At 34.0% G+C, this 18,791-nt stretch overlaps 1 protein-coding gene and 1 pseudogene across 2 annotated transcripts; both read right to left on the bottom strand.

Annotated features, from left to right (window-relative positions):
* Positions 1-3,206: 3,206 nt before the first annotated feature.
* LOC105948763 (desiccation protectant protein Lea14 homolog pseudogene) lies at positions 3,207-3,960 on the bottom strand (annotated as a pseudogene). The gene has a single exon (XR_001172043.2). The product of XR_001172043.2 is annotated as a desiccation protectant protein Lea14 homolog pseudogene (transcript).
* A 2,977-nt stretch (positions 3,961-6,937) lies between these two features.
* On the bottom strand, positions 6,938-9,625 carry LOC105948853 (scarecrow-like protein 21). Its single transcript, XM_012972099.2, has 2 exons — positions 9,334-9,625; positions 6,938-8,939 (listed from the first exon to the last, which is right to left on the bottom strand). Exon 2 carries the CDS (start codon positions 8,824-8,826, stop codon positions 7,159-7,161), a length of 1,668 nt encoding a protein of 555 aa, XP_012827553.1. The 5' UTR covers positions 8,827-8,939; positions 9,334-9,625; the 3' UTR covers positions 6,938-7,158.
* Between the last annotated feature and the right edge of the window lie 9,166 nt (positions 9,626-18,791).

Here is an 18,791-nt window from a genome sequence, read left to right as displayed (position 1 = left end):
GGTCTCCGGCGTTGATTTTTTTTTTATCCTGAAATTTTTTTCCGGCCGGTTAATTGCCGTTGAACGCCGGGTCTCTGGCGTTAACTTTTTTTTTTCTTAAAAAAATATTTTAATTAATATTACTGTCTTGGCTGCTAAATTACTGTCTTCGGCAGTTATTTAACTGTCGGAGACAGTAATTTAACTGTTAATTGACTTTTTTTTTTTTCTTCAAAAATATTTTAATTAATATTACTGTATTCGTTGCTAAATTACTGTCTCCCGCAGTTATTTAACTGTCGGAGACAGTAATTTAACTGTTTATTGATTTTTTTATTCTTAAAAAAAATATTTTTAATTAATATTACTGTATTCGTTGCTAAATTATTGTCCCCGTCAGTTATTTAACTGTCGGGGACAGTAATTTAACTGTTAATTAACTTTTTTTTTTATTATTTTTTTCCTTACAAAAATTATTTTAATTAATATTACTGCCTTGGATGTTAAATTACTGTCTGCAACAGTAATTTAACTGTCTCAGACAATAATATTAATAATATTACTGTTCGGAAAAATAATATTCATAATATTACTATCCCAAACAGTAATATTACTGTCTGAGACAGTAATTTAGTAGCCAAGACAGTAATATTAATTAAAATATTTTTTTTCTAAGAAAGACAATTCAAAAAAAAAAAAAAAAGTCAACGGTGGTTGACCGGCCGGAAAAAAAATTTCAGGAAAAAAAAAAATTCAAAAAAAAAAAAAAAAAAGTCAACGCCGGAGATCTGGCCGGAAAAAAAAACATTTTAGAAAAAAAATTATTTTCTGAAAAAAAAAAGTTTTGGGGGTTAATGTGATATATTTGTTTAAATTCGGGGTCAATGTGTAATATTAAGGAAATTAGAGCATAATGGGTGGAATTGAAAAGAATTATATGATTGAGGGTATTTTACACTAAAGACATGGGGATGGGCTTAATTGAGAGACTGTTTTTTTTGTTGACTAAAATGCATTTAAGTCCCATGTGATGGGCCTTTTTGCCATTTGCCCTTTTATCAATGTTATTGTATGGTCTAATTGATTATATAAATCAACTTTTGGATTAGATTAGCATAAAACCAATTTTGTGGTAATGAAAAATTACTAGTCCAAAATATAAGGAAAGTGAGATTTTCACATTGGAAAAGTAGAGAAGTACCGAGCTATTTATATATCTCAATATTGAGATTAAAGGTCACGCCCTTTGGATATACAACTTTACTTGGGAGAAAAGGCTTAGGGCATGTTTGTTTCTATTTCCAAATTTAATTTCCAGTTTTATGCTATACATAAAACTGGTATTATGTTAGTTTGACAATTATCAATTGGAAATTCCTAATTTTTCTTAAGAATTTTTTCAATATTCATACTTTTCCCACTTTACAAACATATAATAATACCTACTAACCCATTTCTCTCTCCTCCATTTTTTCTCCCATCTCATTAATAATAATAATAATAATAATAATAACAACAACAACAACAACAACAACAACAATAATAATAATATTAATCCTCAATCATTATATTCTACTAATTCCTATTTTTCTTAACAATTTTTCCAATAGAAATACACTATTCATATTTTTCCCACTTTTCAAACCTATAATAATACCTACTGACCTATTTCTCCCTCCTCCATATTTTCTCCCATCTCAATAATAATAATAATAATAATAATAATAATAATAATAATAATAATAATAATAATAATAATAATAATAATAATAATAATAATAATAATAATAATAATAATAATAATAATAATAATAATAATAATAATAATAATAATAATAATAATAATAATAATAATAATAATAATAATAATAATAATAATAATATTCTACTTTTGCACGTACTTTCGTAGAGAAAATTCACCACAACCAAACATATTCTCATTTCTACACCTACATAAAACTAAAAATACCACTCCATCCAAACATATTCCCATTTTCTACACATAAACCAATACATCTACTTTTTCCATCAGAAATTTTGAAAACTAGAAATTCACATTGGAAAAATAACCAAACATCACCTTATATGTTATGTGTTTCGAATCGTGCGCGCGCCGCCGAACGGCCGTCTCAACTCGCTTGTTCGTACGGATCAAATTTGGATTTGGGTCTAGGCCCAACCCACCATATTATTTTTTGGGCCAAAAACATTAGGACATGGGCCATCAACCCATTGAACTCTCCTTACCCGAAGCCCATCTCGTATGGTCTGACTCGTTTGAATAGGACATGGGCCGTCAACCCATTGGACTCTCCTTACCCGAAGCCCATCTCGAATGGTATGACTGGTTTGAATTGGTGCGGCCGAACAAATGCAAACCAATCGGCTCAACTCGAAGTGGTGCAACCATTCGGCCCCAAAAACTCCTTAGTCGAAACAACACATATCTTGGGCTCAACCAGTATGTTTATGTACATTTTTGCTCCAAAGAACACTACTTTCCAAACATTATAAACAGACCCCGTTTTTCCCATAATTCCTCACTTCAATCCAAAAACAGTCTACTGCATATTTAGCCTACCTAATACAGATTCTCTCAAAAAGTTATACATATAGTACAGTTCGTCGTGCTTGGGATTTTGAGTGCTCATATTCCAAGTCTTTGGCGTTGTATCTTGGGAGACGATTTCCGTTCAGACCGTTAGCACCGTTGCGGGGAAATTTCATCTTAAGGAGAGAGTCAACTCGCATCAGCAAACATCCACTTGTGGCAGAAATATTCCAACAATATTTAGTATATGGTCTACTATGTACATACATATATTCAGGAGATTTCCTTTATGGGAAAAATACATATTTTTTTATCACTTAAGTTTACATGGATTTCACATTTTATCTTTCATGTTCACAAAAAAAACGCATTTGATTTCTTATGTTTTAAAAATTCCAAACTCTTAGTTATTCCCGTCAATTTTCCGTTAGTACTAACAAATTTAATGGCGCGTCCATGATGCCTTAACTGGCGAACTAGTGATAAAATGACGGAAATGACCCAAATTGAAATTATTGAAAATTAGGGACCAAATATAGGTTTTTGTAAATATTAAGGACCAAGTGTGAAATCAATGCAAACTTCAGAGATGACAACTGTAATTTCTCCCATGTTTATTTTTGCCCAATATTCAAATCTATGTTCGTCCAAGCAAGATCACAAGTCATAACTCATAACAAAGGGATCAAACATATATAAAAACATTTATATTTTATATTTATATATAAAAATATAATTTAATTTTAATGGATACATTCAATAACTTCTCCAAATGACTAAAACAAATTAACAAGTGAATTAAAAAACTGATAATTAATTAATTATACAGCACTTGCATCTGCTGACGGTTCAGAATTCCCTTTGAACAGGTCAGCAAACGTGGGCAGCTTCAACACACCTTGATACGACACCGGAATGGTGACGTCACCAATCACCGGAAAATCAGCGATCATCTTCAACTCCAACGAGTAATCGATATCCCAATCGGCGGCGGCGTCCCGGAGCAGGCTGACAACCGCGGTGCTGGCCACCTTCACCGTCACATCCAGCACGGTTTCGCCGTTGGCCTTGAGCGATCCAGGGTCCGGCACTGAACCGGAGGCGATCGTTGCGCCGGCGCTGCTGACGATGTAGCTGATTTCTCCGACGGGAATCGGAACGGGGTACGGATTGGAAATGGAAACCTTAGCCAGGAGGGTTATTCCGTCGAGGCCGAAACCCTTGAGATCGACGTCTTCGACGGTGGCCTCCGGCACCGGCATCTGTGCCACCTTTTCGGCGACGAAGTTCTTGGCCTGCTCCACAATCCCCATTTTTCTTCAATTCAACTCCTCTCTGTATATATGTATAATGTATCTATCAATGTGTGTATTTATATACGGCGGAGCGGCGGATATATATGTTATTTTAAATTTATATTGAAAGAGTCAATGAATAGTGGCAATATCGTGCAGATTGAATTGTGTTGATGATCTGGTTTTGGTGATCTCACTGATCTGATCATTGCGATTGTTTTCCATTTATACATTATTAAAATGGTAAATTATAAAAATTCCATTGAACTTAGACTGAATTATGAAAAACACCCCATCTTCCCTTGTATGGTATTTCAAGGAATATTTTCTGAAAATGCTGATTCTATCTCCGAGAATAGTCTTTTAAATATCGGTGATCTTGTGATACCTTATGCAAGCAACCTCTTTTTATGCAACATCACATTGCAATGTCACTATACTTTCTGGATTGTTAGTATGAACCATCATAGCGTAGATCGGCATTTTTTAAACATTTGTGCATGGCTACTTTCGATTTGTTCTACGTTTGTAGGGGTCAAATCAGTATTTTTTGGAGAATATTCTCTCGAATAAAAGAGATTTCGTGAAAATTCACACTATAATAGAGTCGGTGTAAGACGGAAATCAATGTCGCGGGATTTTAGTAATTACGGATAGGTGGGGGTGTTTCATAATTCAAGCTAAGAGTTTTTGTAATTTACCCTTATAAAACGACATTATATCTGTTAGAGAATATTATATTATAGTAATATTAGGATTCTAGTAAGGAGAAGAAGAGAAATAATAATACGTAGAATAGAAACCCTCATTATGTTATGGGTTGATTACATGGAATATATATAGAGAAATATTGCAAGCTAATAGAGTTTAACTAGGTAACTAAATCCTAACTAATCTAGGTAATCGAATCATACTAGAATCCTAATATTACAAGAGTTCTATAATATAATATTCTCTAACACGCCCCCGCAGTCGAAACGTGACGAACGTGAAGACTGGACAATCACTTGCTAGCACGCTCCCGCAGTCGGAACGAATAAACTTCAAAACGAATGAACTTCAAAACGAATAAACTTCAAACGTGAAGACTGGAAACTTCAAACGCGAAGACTGGACATAAACCGCGAAACACAACGCTAGAGAATTCCTCTGTGGAAATATCTGTCCAATTGATATAAAAAAAATAATAATAATAACGGGTCAGAGAAAAATAAGAACTTTTTTTTTTTGTGTATGAATCGAGAGAGAGAGGGAGAAGATATGAGAGGGGCCGCCGGCCATGGAGAAGAAGAGAGGCAGCGGCTAGGTTTTAGGCCATGGAGAAGAAGAAGAAGAAAAAGATAGAGAAGATACACCACCGGGGGAGGGAGAAAATTCGGGTGGTGTTCATAGAAAAAAATAGAAAAAGAAAGATAGAGATAAGAGTACCACCACCGAGAGGGAGAGAATTGGTTTGGTGGTCGCCGGCCATGGAGAAGAAGAAGAAAAAGATAGAGAACCACCGGGGGAGGGAGAGGGAGAAATTTTGGGTGGTGTTCATAAAAAAGATAGAAAAAAAAAAGAAAAAAAAAAGAAAAATATTAGAGTACCACCACCGGGGGAGGGAGAAAATTGGGTGGTCACCGCCATGGAGAAGAAAGGCGGCTAGGTTTTCACCGCCATGGAGAAGGAAGACGGCTAGGTTAAAAAAACCTAAACCTGGTGCTCTGATACCATATAGGAAGAATAGAATTGGAGAAAGAGAGAAAAAATAGATTAACCGACTAAGAAGAAGAAGATGTCGGATAATAAGAAGAACTGATAAAGATAGAGATGATGCACCACCGGGGGAGGGGAGAAATTGAGGTGGTGGTCGCCGGCCATGGAGAAGAAAAGAGGAAGAAGAATTGGAGAATTAGAGATGATATCATATAGGAAGAATAGAATTGGAGAAGGAGAGAAATAATAATACGTAATAGAATAGAAACCCCCATTATGTTATGGGTTGATTACATGAAATATATATAGAGAAATATTACAAGGTAATAGAGTTTGACTAGGTAACTAAATCATAACTAATCTAGGTAACCCAATCATACTAGAATCCTAATATTACTATAATATAATATTCTCTAACAATATCCTATGACAATTCAAAAGTAAAATCATAGAATGCATTATAAATCTTAAAAGGTGGCCCTTTTGAATTGACCAAAACAATTCAGACAAAACCTGCTACCACAATATCAAATTTTATTTCATAATATATATATATATATATATATATATATATATATATATATATATATATATATATATATATATATATATATATATATATATATATATATAAATGGGGCAAATTACGGCCGCCCCGGTCAAATTACGAAAGCCACCCCCTCCTGTTTGGGTATGTGCAGATATCCCCTCAACTATGTATTATCTTACGAAAATACCCTTCTAAAGGTAAATTTAGGGATGTTAAATCGGTAAAACCGAACTGAAATTTCGGTACGCCAACATTTCATACCGTTTACCGAACTGAATATACGATTTGATTCACTAAATAACCGAATTATATAAATTTATGAAAAAAATATTTAAAAGAAAGGGCTGCTGTAATTACCCAAACAAGAGGGTTTTTCGTAATTTAGTCATACCTCAGGGGTGACCGTAATTTGCCCCATATATATATTCTTGGTCACCATTTGCACGCACCTCTCCATTATCTGTTAAATATTGAGAAGTTGTTGCAAAAGACTTGACTGGGGAACAAAGCATCACTTCATAATCTCAACTGCCTAAAGTTTGATTTATCAATAATTATACAGAGGTGTGTTCAAGATCCCTTTTCAGCTCACTTGTACATTGCTTAATTGTGCTTTAGTGATTGTACTCTTACACCGTCTCTTCGCTTGTCTTTCCCGATTATCGACTCGGTATTCTCTACATGGACGAGTACAAGTTTTCACAACTCAACCAAACTCGAATCGACTACTACTGGCTGTTGTTCTCTCTCCACGGTCATCAACAAAAGCAGAAAAAATAAAGTCAAGAAAGTGTGTTTTCAGTCCGTCAAATGGTTTCGACCCGATTTGTCAAAGAACAAATCATCGGCAGAAAAAAAAACATGTTGGAGATGTCGGGACATAAACCCGAAATATGTATATTCATAGACAGTGCTCAATTCCTTAGACAGACACAAATCTTACAACCTACAATTCCCCAGTAACCAAAATGAAACTATTCTATAATCATCATACTTATTCAGATAAATACTAGAAAGAAAAAAAGAGGGGTCTTTATAACGTAACTTACAACAACATCGTCTACAAATTCACTATGTATTTCTTCTCAATGCCAAGCAGAAGCCGAAACAAGATTCCTATCCTTCCACCCGAGAAGCATCCCTCCGTCTTTCTCCACCAAAGTATAATGCTCGGAATACGACCTCAACAGCCCTCCAATAACCGAATTCACGTACCCACTCAACGGAAACTGCCTGAACCCCGCCATCATAAACCTCGATCTCCACTTCCCCAAAAGCTCGTGCCTTTCAACTCTCTCCTTCCCTTCGCACGCGATAATGTTCACCATATCCCTCGCCAGACAATGCTGCTCCACGTTAATCCTCTCCTTCCTATCCCTCCCCATCGTCACATCAATCGACTCGAATATAGCCGAGTAGTAATCCAATGTCTCCACAAACCTCTGCACAAACGGAGCTGTGTTCGTGTTCGATTCTTGCTCTACAAGCGTCACCACTTTCGGTGAGAGCGACCTCACCATTCTCAAAAGCCCGTCTCGTGGGTTCGTGACGTCGACGCTCTCGTCTGGTGTGTGGTGGAGCTGTAGTGGAAAATTCACCGCCAGTGCCTCCCCTTGCCTCACATCAAGCATCTCTTTAGTAATATCGGGGGCGAATACTGGAATTGCGTGGAACTCGACGGGAATCTTGAATTTCTCAGAAATCGCGGCTAATCGTTTTTCGACCAACGATAGGCCTTCACCACGTGCGTACTTCGAAACGGGGTCGTCTATCCCCGTTATTCGAACATGTGGGGGCCCGCTTGGTCGTGCGGCTAGGGCTTGTAACAAAGTCATCCATTGAGTGCCTTGAGCGATCTGGAAATCGACGATGTGGATTCGATCCTCGTTCTTGCATGCTTCGGCTATTGCCCCATTGGCTGCCATGTAGCCGAATTTGAGATACGGGCATATCTCGTATAGGATGTGCATGTAGTTTAGCAAGTCCTTGCTGTCGGGCTCGTTGCACTTTAGGGTTCGGTAGATATTTGTTCCGGAAGATTCTTTTCTCGCAACTAAGCCCTCGATTAAGTACGCGCCCAAGCGCTGGATCGGCTCACCACTGATTGAGACATTAGCGCGAGCAAGCTCCACCAGCCTCTCGAACTCGGCTATTCTGTTCTCGTGTAGAGCTCGAGCGCACGCAACTAGCAGCTGCTTGAGATTATTAGGAGGCGGCACCACCACGTGTGGTGGCGGTGGGAAATCGTCCTCCATCCCTTTTCGGCGTTTCTCGAGGTGGGATTGGTCGAACGAGTGATGATGATGTGGCGATTCGGTTTGGTTTTCTTGGCTCCACGCTCTTGATCTACTACTGCGGCCGGATGTCGTCACTTCCTCTTCGAGATCGGGTGCCATGAGAGCGCTCTCTAGCTCCAGCAAAGCATGTCTTATGTTGTTGCTGTTGTTGTTGTTGTTTGCATTTGGAGGGAAATAAGGTGTGTGAGAGGTTCTTGATTGTTGGAGGTAGGTGCTGTAATCCAGTGAAGAATTCGACGAAGGGGTAGTTTCGGAAAGATTGTCGGTAGAACCTTGGCTGTCGCTGAGTGGGGTTAGGGTTTCGGATTCGAAATGCGTGGACAAGGGCGAATTGGGCGAGTTTCTTGAATCGAATTTCAATAGTCTTGTCGGTATGGAGGAAACTGCAGGGTACGAGGAGTACGGTAGGTCTGTGCCGGAGGAACTGTAACTGTAGCCGGAATAACGAGAGTCCATCCTATGTAACAAGCATTGACTGCTTGACTGTTTTTTTTTTTTTCAATTTAAAGAATTTTTTAGCAAAATTCTTGTGATTTCAAGAAAGTTGAATTGAAGAAAAGTATTACAACCTGCGAAACAAGGGGAGAGATTAATTAAAAACTCAATCTTTGGACAGTAAAAGAAAGGAAATTAAACAGCATATTCCAGTTGAAGATAAACATTAACGAATGGAAACAAAATAGGAATTAGTATTTAATTATTTATTGTTTCCACCTTTATGACAGGGTTGAATTAAATTAGGTTTTACAACATCCAATACCATTTAACTATTCCAAATTCAGACAACATATGAAAATGAAGAACAGATCCAGAAAAAAAAAAAAAAGAAGAGTGCTTTTACTACTTCAATCATGAACACCTCCATTTATAACACAAGATTCTTAATTCAGACCACAAACATCGAGAAATCAAGCAAAAAAGATTAAACCTTTAAAGCAAAAGAGATGAAAAACGAAGTAGTACCTGGTGTTGTTGCAGAAAGACGAGTCAAAATCAGGTCTCGGATTATGCAAAGAGAAAAAGGGTATAACTGTGAGATATTTAATTATCAGGGTGTGAATTGTAAGAAAGAAAAGATTTAATGAAGGATGAGTCGAAAGAATGAACAAATGGAAGGTGGAGATTTTATAAATAGGAAGCAAAACCCCACACCCACTGAGGGGATGGTGAGCGGAAACTCCAGATGTACATTAACGGTAACGGCGATAGTGGGGGGTGGGACTGAAAGTGTACGGTTTTGTATTTAATTGACGGCGTCGCTGACGATTAATTGAAAGGAGTTAAGTATCCCCGCCGACCACACGTTCGACGCTACGAGAAACATTCTCTCGGCTTGGCTTACATACAGCTCATCAGCTTTGCTTTGTAGTGTGTGGAGGGGAACGCCCTGATGTTGTGCGTGGACAGCACGCGGGTAAACTTGACAGCGTGGATTTATACCGCTATGATGTTTTTATTTTTTTAAATATATGTGTTTTTTATTGAAATACGGCAAAGTGAAATATATTTTATAAACTTATTTTTAATTTTTCATTATATTTTTTTGTTAGATAAGGATTTTTTTTTAATTCCGATCATATTGTTTAACTAGTCGTGAATATCAATAACAACCTTATTATGAAAATCATTTTTTTTTTCTTTTTCACAAATATAACTCAAATAGTTACGTCTTTTAAGTATAAAATGTTTATAAATTATGGCAAACGACTTACTTGAAGGTAGGTGTGCGTCACCCTTTGGCAATAGTGGATTCAAATCCATCCTCAACTTATATTATTATTAATCACACAAATACAGAGCCAAATTAATTGTCTTTTACTACTTATAATGTCGAAGGATATTTTCAACTGTGAATATCACAAATTGTATTCTGAAATATGTTTTTCTCAATTTTTTAGAGACAGGGCAACCATCTTGCTCATACTTTAGCTGCGGAGTCGAACCACACTACTTTGGAAGACTCTTGCATCCCTCGATATCTAACTTGTATATACCCTAGTCAAATTTGATTTTTTTCCTAAAAAAATAGAAAAAATATTTCTCTTCAACAATTTTCAATTTATTTATTTATTATTGTAGATAAAATGAAAAGCTTTAAACCAATAGTGTAGATGTCGTCACGCGCTGTGGTGAGGGACTTGCATACTATGGAACAGCGTGGAAGCATAAGCCGAGCCGAGCCGTTGAAAGGGGAGGTGACCGTCACGTGACACAAACGTGACGTAAGGAGGTGGCATACGCAGCAGTTGACGGGTGTAATAGTCTGACCAAGAAAGATGTTGACACGTGGGATCAACATCTCCACAATTTTGACCATTTTGACCTGACGTGGCAACGCGGTATGACTGACTGTCCCTCACAGCCACAGCCGCTTTGAAACTCGGTGGGACCCAATATTTGGCCCAAATGGGAAACCACCCATACTTCAAATCTAATTTTATTCTTATTAAATTATTAAATTAATAATAAAAGAAAAAGGGCTGAACAGTTATTTTAATTGAAAATTATTATTATAAATGAAGGGTTCACATTATTTTAAGGTGTATATAGTTTCTGGAGTTAGATTGTAAAATATATTACAGATATTTAATTGATTAGATATTATGAGTATCTCAAATAAATTATCATTATTTATAAATAAATGCAGTCAGATTAAGAGTGATATAATTATAAACAAATATCTATAATCTGATTTATAATATATTTAAAAAGAAATTAATTAATTAATATTTAAAATAGATAATAGTATTCTATGTTATGCTTATTAATTATGAAAACTCCATCCAATAACACAATCCTCTCCACACCATGGCTAACTTTTATGGAGCATCTATACTCTGTAATTAGTGGGTGTCCATGAAATGTAAAAATAATATTAAAATAAACGAATAAATTAAAGTGAAATTTTGATAAATTTCTTGCATATTTTATTCTTTGGAATAAACTATAGAACATCAAATGTGACAAAGACATCCAAATTGGTGAAATTGTAACTTTAAACGACTAATAGATAATACTATCTTATTTACTGTTTGTACAAGCTTATTTAAAGGAGAAGTTAGTAATTGTGAATTAGGTGGTTAAATGCTTAAAAGTTTCGGTATTTACAAACATATTAAAAATGAAAATTTACATAGAAAAAATAGGTGTAGGGTCCTTTTAGAAAATAACTTAAAACAGCTTATTTTGCAAACACCTAGGAACAAAATTATGAGGGGAAAAAAAAACTTGTAAGTTGTTTATATAAACTGTTGCAAACAAACCTAATTCGTTTATTAAAAGTAATCATTATTAATCAATATACCTTGAAGTAGATATATTGAGAAATCTAGTAGATAAATGTAAATATATAACAATATTAATATATATATATTAATATGAAGCTGGAAATCACATGACTTCAATTAATATTCTCCTTTAAACCTTTACAATGTGATGATTCCTTTGCACGTTAAACTATATATATATATATATATATATATATATATATATATATATATATATATATATATATATATATATATATATATATATATATATATATATATATATATATAAAACTCATGATTTGATGAGTGAAAGTATAATGAACTGTACATTCCCCACTACCATGAAAATAATGAGTGCAACAAGCAATTATTCAATCCAGGCTAAGCTATACTAAAAAGCTCAATTTAATTCATCAAAAGTACCATATATATATATATACTATGTTATCCTCAATAAAGTGGGAAATAATAGTGCTGAAAATTAAATAAAAAAAAATTGTATTCATGCATGGTATTCCCCTCAGTTCACAATTAAAAATTAAATAATTAAATAAAAATAATTATTTTTGGGTGGGATTTGGTAATATGAAACGTCTATAGATAGTATTATTGAAACATCACTATCCAACTTTTGTTCTATATCTAATTATTAATTATTATCTATCGTCGTGTTTGGCTTATATCAATATATCAATTGGGAATTGATAGATTTGTCTTTTAACTATATATATATAAATAAATATAGTAACAATAATATGTGGTGACCCTTCACTCTCATAATCCCAAATTGAGTTTTTTCATCATTGACTTGTAGCTTTATTTTAATTTGTTTCTTTGGTCATGGATTCAATCAATCAGAGGGTTAATTTTATTCATATATCTAATGACAGATTCTAAGGAATATTCCATGACAAAATAATTATATACTTTTATTTTATGACTTATAATTATAGCATATAATTCTTGATTAATATCCAGAAATCCTTCGGTAATCAATTTATGGAACATGGAATCAAATGATATTAGAAATTAGAATAATAACTGATAAATAGTAGTATTTAGGTATTTACTTAGAAAATCAATTTACTTGCATAGGTCAAATTGGTTGACTATTTAATGTTTTGAAGTCAAACTTGAAAGATTAAAAAAAAATTAATAATAAAAAAATCGGCCACATAGAAGTATTGAACATTCCATCGTATGACTAAGAAATTAACATAACAATATATAAAGACCCTAGAAAAAAAATGGCATGACAATTGACAGGGGGTCCTCTAGTTGGGCTCAACTAGTGTCTTTATAGATTCTCAATTTGTCACAACTCAACCATTTTAGCCACATATTTAACCTTATTCACTTCTTAAAAGTTGGTCAATTATAGATTTTATTACCATTTATATTCATTTAAAAATAGTTCTACACACATTTTAATGCTACACTACTCCAATTCTTACAACTTCTTGAAATAATTGGATTTAAAACGAATAAAAAATTAATTTTGTAATGTATGGCCTTACAACACATGCGCTCAAAGTGATCCGAATCCCCGACCTCTAACCATATACCATTATGGGGGGGCTCGCGTTACCCCACTAGGCTAAAGCTTAGTTGGTTTCCTCATATCCGAATTGTCAAACGGAACCGGAAACGGTGCGTATTGCATAAGTAGAGATGAAAGTTGAAACGTAGTTTCTATTTTTTGTCGGGTTTGATCGAAAAGGTTGGTTCAATTTGGAAAGAAACAGCTTAAGTTATAATTTCCACATTTCTCTATTCTCGTTCACTAGAGCTCTAATTTCCCTTTTTGTGCTCGTTTCTTCCACTCATTCACTCAAAAAATCAATTTTTGTTTGAAATTACTAAAACCTATATGATTTTCAAAATTCTAAAATTTCCGAAACTTTTGAAATCGGAATGAATTCCTAGATTTCTAAAAAAATGAAATTGGGATTGAAAGTAGTTTTGTGCTTCCGAAAAAAAATTGAATCTTTTTTCCTGCTTCCAATCTGTTCCGTCTCGCTGTCACCTCTATTCATAATTATATAAGTATCAATTTTAATATATCAATCAATTCATGAGGAAAATCAATGAATTATCAACGGAATTAAGAAGGAAATTAAATGGATTGGAGTTCAGAAAACCCAATTTTTTTTTTAATAAAAATAGTTATTTAAAATATGGGAACGTCAACTGACGAAAGTGGTCTATAAAATAAATAAATTGCATACTGACTGACGAGGAAATTACATGCACTTTCAATCAAACTTTCTATCTGTTTTTAATTAAAAGAGTCTTTAATTGAAACTTATTGTGTTACGTTGACCAAGAAACCAAGTATATATAATGGAATTCCGATAAATTAATATTCGAAAAATTAATAATCTCTCATTTAAATAATAATTTCATCCGATCTCAACTTAGTGAGAACATGATAAATTATTATCTAGATAATTTAAATATTTCACTAAATTAATAGAATTTATGTGATCCTGATTGTATTAATTTATAAATGTTTAACTGTATATTCTTCGATTCGGCATATTTTATTTAGTCATCATTTGATAGATAATAAGATTATCCTTCAAAAAAAATATAAAAACTTCACTTAATAATCAAATGATATTATTGGTTTCTGAAAAAAAAAATATTGTATAATTTTATCTCGACTAATTTTATTTTTAGCTAGACAGACGATCAATCAGAATCCATTGTTGTTTTTGTTCGGGACTCATATACTAGTCAACTAGAACCTAGCTATAATGTAATATACTTTTCATCATCCACTTGTTTTCTTGCAAGAATTTTCCAAGGGAATTAATTGTATGAATATTTCATATTTACCATTAAAAAGTCGTGTAAGATATTAGTGCAACAATGCATGGTACTTGCCATGTATATTCAGTTTGCTGTTTATGTAATGTTAGAAATATAATAATTAATAAAAATAAAAATTGTCCTTAATTTCCCCAAAAAATGCTTAAAGGTTTATCGACGCAAAAAGAACGTGCTTTCAAGAATATCAATCATCAACTAGTTAAATTAAAGCATGCTTTAATTGTGTAAATCCTATAAGCCGCAATTGGGAGTGTTTAATCTGGTCGGTCAAAAAACTCTTTGGTCAAACCAAATCCAAGGGCCAAGGATAACTGGGTCGTTTCCACGTGGGAAACCCAAATAAATCATTGATTATAAACATGTTCTCAATTTAATTATATTATTATTTTATTAATGTAGTATTATTTGACTGGGCCCAGATGGATGGATAACTGGGTCGTTTTAATGGGCTCACGAGATTATCCAACTATGAATACATCAAAAAAATGTTTTTATTATTGCTAATTTTTGAAAAGTTTTTTTCATTGTTGAAATTACTGATGGAATTAAAGTTTTTTTTTTTTTTTTTTGGTGTTAAAAATTTGATTATTTGGAATAGCCAAAGACGAATCGTCCACATAAAATGAGTGTTTTGATTATTCTCAGCCGACTTTTGTTTCTAAAGAGTTGAATTTGGAGATAGTAACATTACACGAAAGATACAAACGTTGCGGTCACGTGACAATTGATATCTAAGAAGTGATCCAATCTTTTTATATATCAAATTCAACCTATTTAATTAGCCCCACATTCAAATCTGAAATCATTATACACTTGGTGGGCGGATGGGGTGCATGATTCGGAGAATAACCAATAGGAATGGGGATCAAGGGTTGCAAATATATACTATCATATAAAAGATAACAAACATTAGTGTTGGCGCCAGATTTCCATGAAGGAAGAAATCCGCCTCACTTGGGAAGTAAAGATTGGCTAAAGATTTGTTCCCATGTTTATTTTGAAAATTTAGAGTCCTACCTTTGTAATAATTTAGGACTTAGATTTATTTCCTTGTACTTTACTCTTATTAGGAATCTTTTATAGTTATCTAGATTAGAACTAGATATTGACTAGGATTATGTTTCCTAGTTATTCGGTTCCTTTGGAAGACAGGTCTTTTGAGGCCGATCTCACGCCTATATAAGGCTCCTCACCTCACAAAGACCGCGACACTTTCATTGGGAGAAAAATCACTCCGTTGCTTTGAAGAATCGCTGAAACGTTCTGCTGAACAGAACTGTGCCATCGTTGGATGTGTCAACATATACAGATTGGCTGTATAGATCTCTTGGGAGATCAACCGCGTCACTGAAGGGAGTTCAGGCCAGAAAGGAGTTCTAGGCACGCGGTGTGGAGCTGCTGTTGGAAGAAACACGGAGTTCGAGTTGTGTACAAGAACGACATATTACATAAAGAGGGAGTCTTTAGTGTTTTTAATAAGTCCTATTAATGTACACTGTAAATCTGAACTAGTGAAATCGTGTTTGCAGGTCCACGTGGATGTAGGGCACAATTGTGTCTGAACCACAATAATTCTTGTGTTCTGTTTATTTACTTTAAGTAAAGTATAACTGTGCCAACACAAGATTTACAGTTGTAACTAAATATTGTTTCCACAACTTAACTGTTACAACTTAGGTCAACTGATTTCTATAGGCATATAAATCAACAATTAGTAATTCAAACACATGGAATTGTTTTTGTTCATCACCAGCTCAGTATCTAATAATTCAATCCATGTTCAGAAATCTAGTTGACGATGGCAACAATTTGTATCAAGCACTCAGCTTATCTCACCTCATCTTACTCAACTCAGAGACTCACTAACTCGCCGAAAGTTTACCCTAAGTTTGGCTCACCAGTTCAGAAAACAAGTATTTAATTTATCTTTAACAAACTCAGAAATCTATGAATTTTTTTCCTCACCGGGAGTGTTATCTCTCACTCGTAGAAGAATAAAGACCCAAAGCAAAGGAAAGGAACTGATCTGTGTGTCACCCCGCCTTGTTTCTATCTACAAAATCTATCTATAAAGGCATAGACATCGATCATCGGTGGAGAATTCACCTCAGAGTCAAGGTCAGCCATCGTAAGTGGTGTTTGACTCAGAAGTCACCGATGAAAAACAAAAGGAGAGGAAGAATGACAAAGGTACAAGAAGAGAGAGAGTACAAAGTGGTGAAAGTCAACTAGGTTTAGAACACATGAAGAAGGTAGACCTTAGTTAAAGGATCAGATGGACGGACATGATTAACTACCCAAGTAGGCGGTCAAGATAAAAGTCCAGAAAATCTTCCATTAAATAGAACTTGATTGAGCGAGTGATCTGACACCAAGATTGGGTTGCCTCAAGTGGATTGAGGATTGGGCTCATTCCCAAAATGAATAAATCATTTGGGCCCAACTCCTCGTAACGATGTTACTTGGTCTCTTATGTACCACATTCAATGAAACAAACAGAATAACTTTTTTATATTTAATTTTCACAATCGAATGTAGCATAGAACAAACCATGGTACATAATTTGTTGTTTTTAATTGGTTTTTAAGCATCAATTGAAATGTATGAAGCATTATATATTTTCTCATCGAAAATTAACAATTGAGAAAATTAGGTCTATTAAGCCCAAATATGTGTAAGAAGTTGGCCCAGGCCCACATTTCAGTTGACATTTGTACTGCAACCAGCCCAACTCCACATCACTGCAACACCACTGTCGAAATAAAAGGTGAAGGGCAAAATAGTGAAATACTCATAAAAATTAGAAATAAATTAAAAATAAATAAATAAATACGAACATTTTGTTTGGACAAAAATGAAAAGTAAAAATAAAATTATTTATTATTTGGACAAAAAAATGATATTTGATAATTCGGCGTCAAGCAATTATCCAAAACATTATTTGTGTTTTGGCACATGATACCAATAAGCATGGAGCACATCGCACGTGCGCACACGTGTTCCTAACATGTTCTGAGATCTGATGTTCTCTTTACCGATAAGCACATTTGTCTTTGAGCTCAAGCATTTATATTTGTGATTGTCACCTCTAAATTAAATAAATAGAATTCATTTTTTTCATTATTCGATTTTTTATTAAATTTAATAGAAATAATATTATGTAGCACTAATGGAAGACGTGTAGAGATGGTGGTGGGCCGAAATTGAATTTTGTTTATGGAAGTAATTTAAACGCCGTTTGGTTCCTTGGCCCAGTTGCCCGTTTCTGCGGCTTTTTCCTGTAACTCCGTTATGTTTTCACGTTAACGACAAAATTAAATCAGTTGGGGCAGATTGTCCCCTATTTTGGTAGCAATATGAGCATCGGCAATCCCGTCAAAACATTCTGCCATTAATCCCCACCGTTCCACCTTAACTCTTTTGAGTAAAAGAATATTAAAATGTGGAATACCAAATACACCCTTTCCAAATAAGTATTTTCACCAAGAAAAAAACGAATTTTCCAAAACTATATTTTGAAATTGCAATCGAATTAGAAATTGAAATATGATGGGCTAAATTCATTAATGGTCCGTTATCTTGATATTTAGTTACACTTTAGTCCCTCATATCTCAATGTCTCATTTTCATCCTTCATCGCCATAATACTACATCTCATTTATCATTTCTCGTATAAACTTGTTAACTCTAACAGATTTTTTTTTTCTTTGAAACGTATGAAATATTCCATTGTCGTAATTATTTGTGATAAGTTATGAAATTTTTTTTCTCTATAAATAATCAATTTTGTAATTCAATAAATAACATTTATCACCAAGAAAGATATATATAACTTACAAAGCTACTATTTTTACGAAATATTAATTTATATTAATATAAAAAGAATTATTTATCTAGATTTTTTATGATCTTATGTTAATATTTAAAGAACTAATTCAATTGTATATGATTTTCTTCTATATAAACTTCCACCCACGTCTTGAACAAATCTTTTGTCTGAAGATTGCTCAGAGAGAGAGAGAGAGAGAGAGAGAGAGAGAGAGAGAAGCTTCATTGAATTTCACCCAGATCCATGCCACTCCGCCCTCTTATTCTTTATTCAACTTGCATCATCTTTTTTTTTCTTCAACTATCTTACAAATGCTATTAAATATAATGCCACGTAGTTGCATAAAAAACTAATTTAAAGACATTCTAATTTTTTCAACAATAAATACTAACTTAATTAATACGTATTTTTTAAATAATTTTTATATTTTTTTGGTAAGCTCCTTAAAATAAGACCCTATTGCTCATGGTCAACTTATGAGTTTGGAC

This window comes from Erythranthe guttata, chromosome 13, assembly GCF_056151865.1.
Source record: "Erythranthe guttata isolate IM_541 chromosome 13, IM_541, whole genome shotgun sequence".
Classification (NCBI taxonomy): domain Eukaryota; kingdom Viridiplantae; phylum Streptophyta; class Magnoliopsida; order Lamiales; family Phrymaceae; genus Erythranthe; species Erythranthe guttata.
Note: the sequence above shows the minus strand (reverse complement) of the source record. Positions and strands in the feature narration are given on the sequence as shown.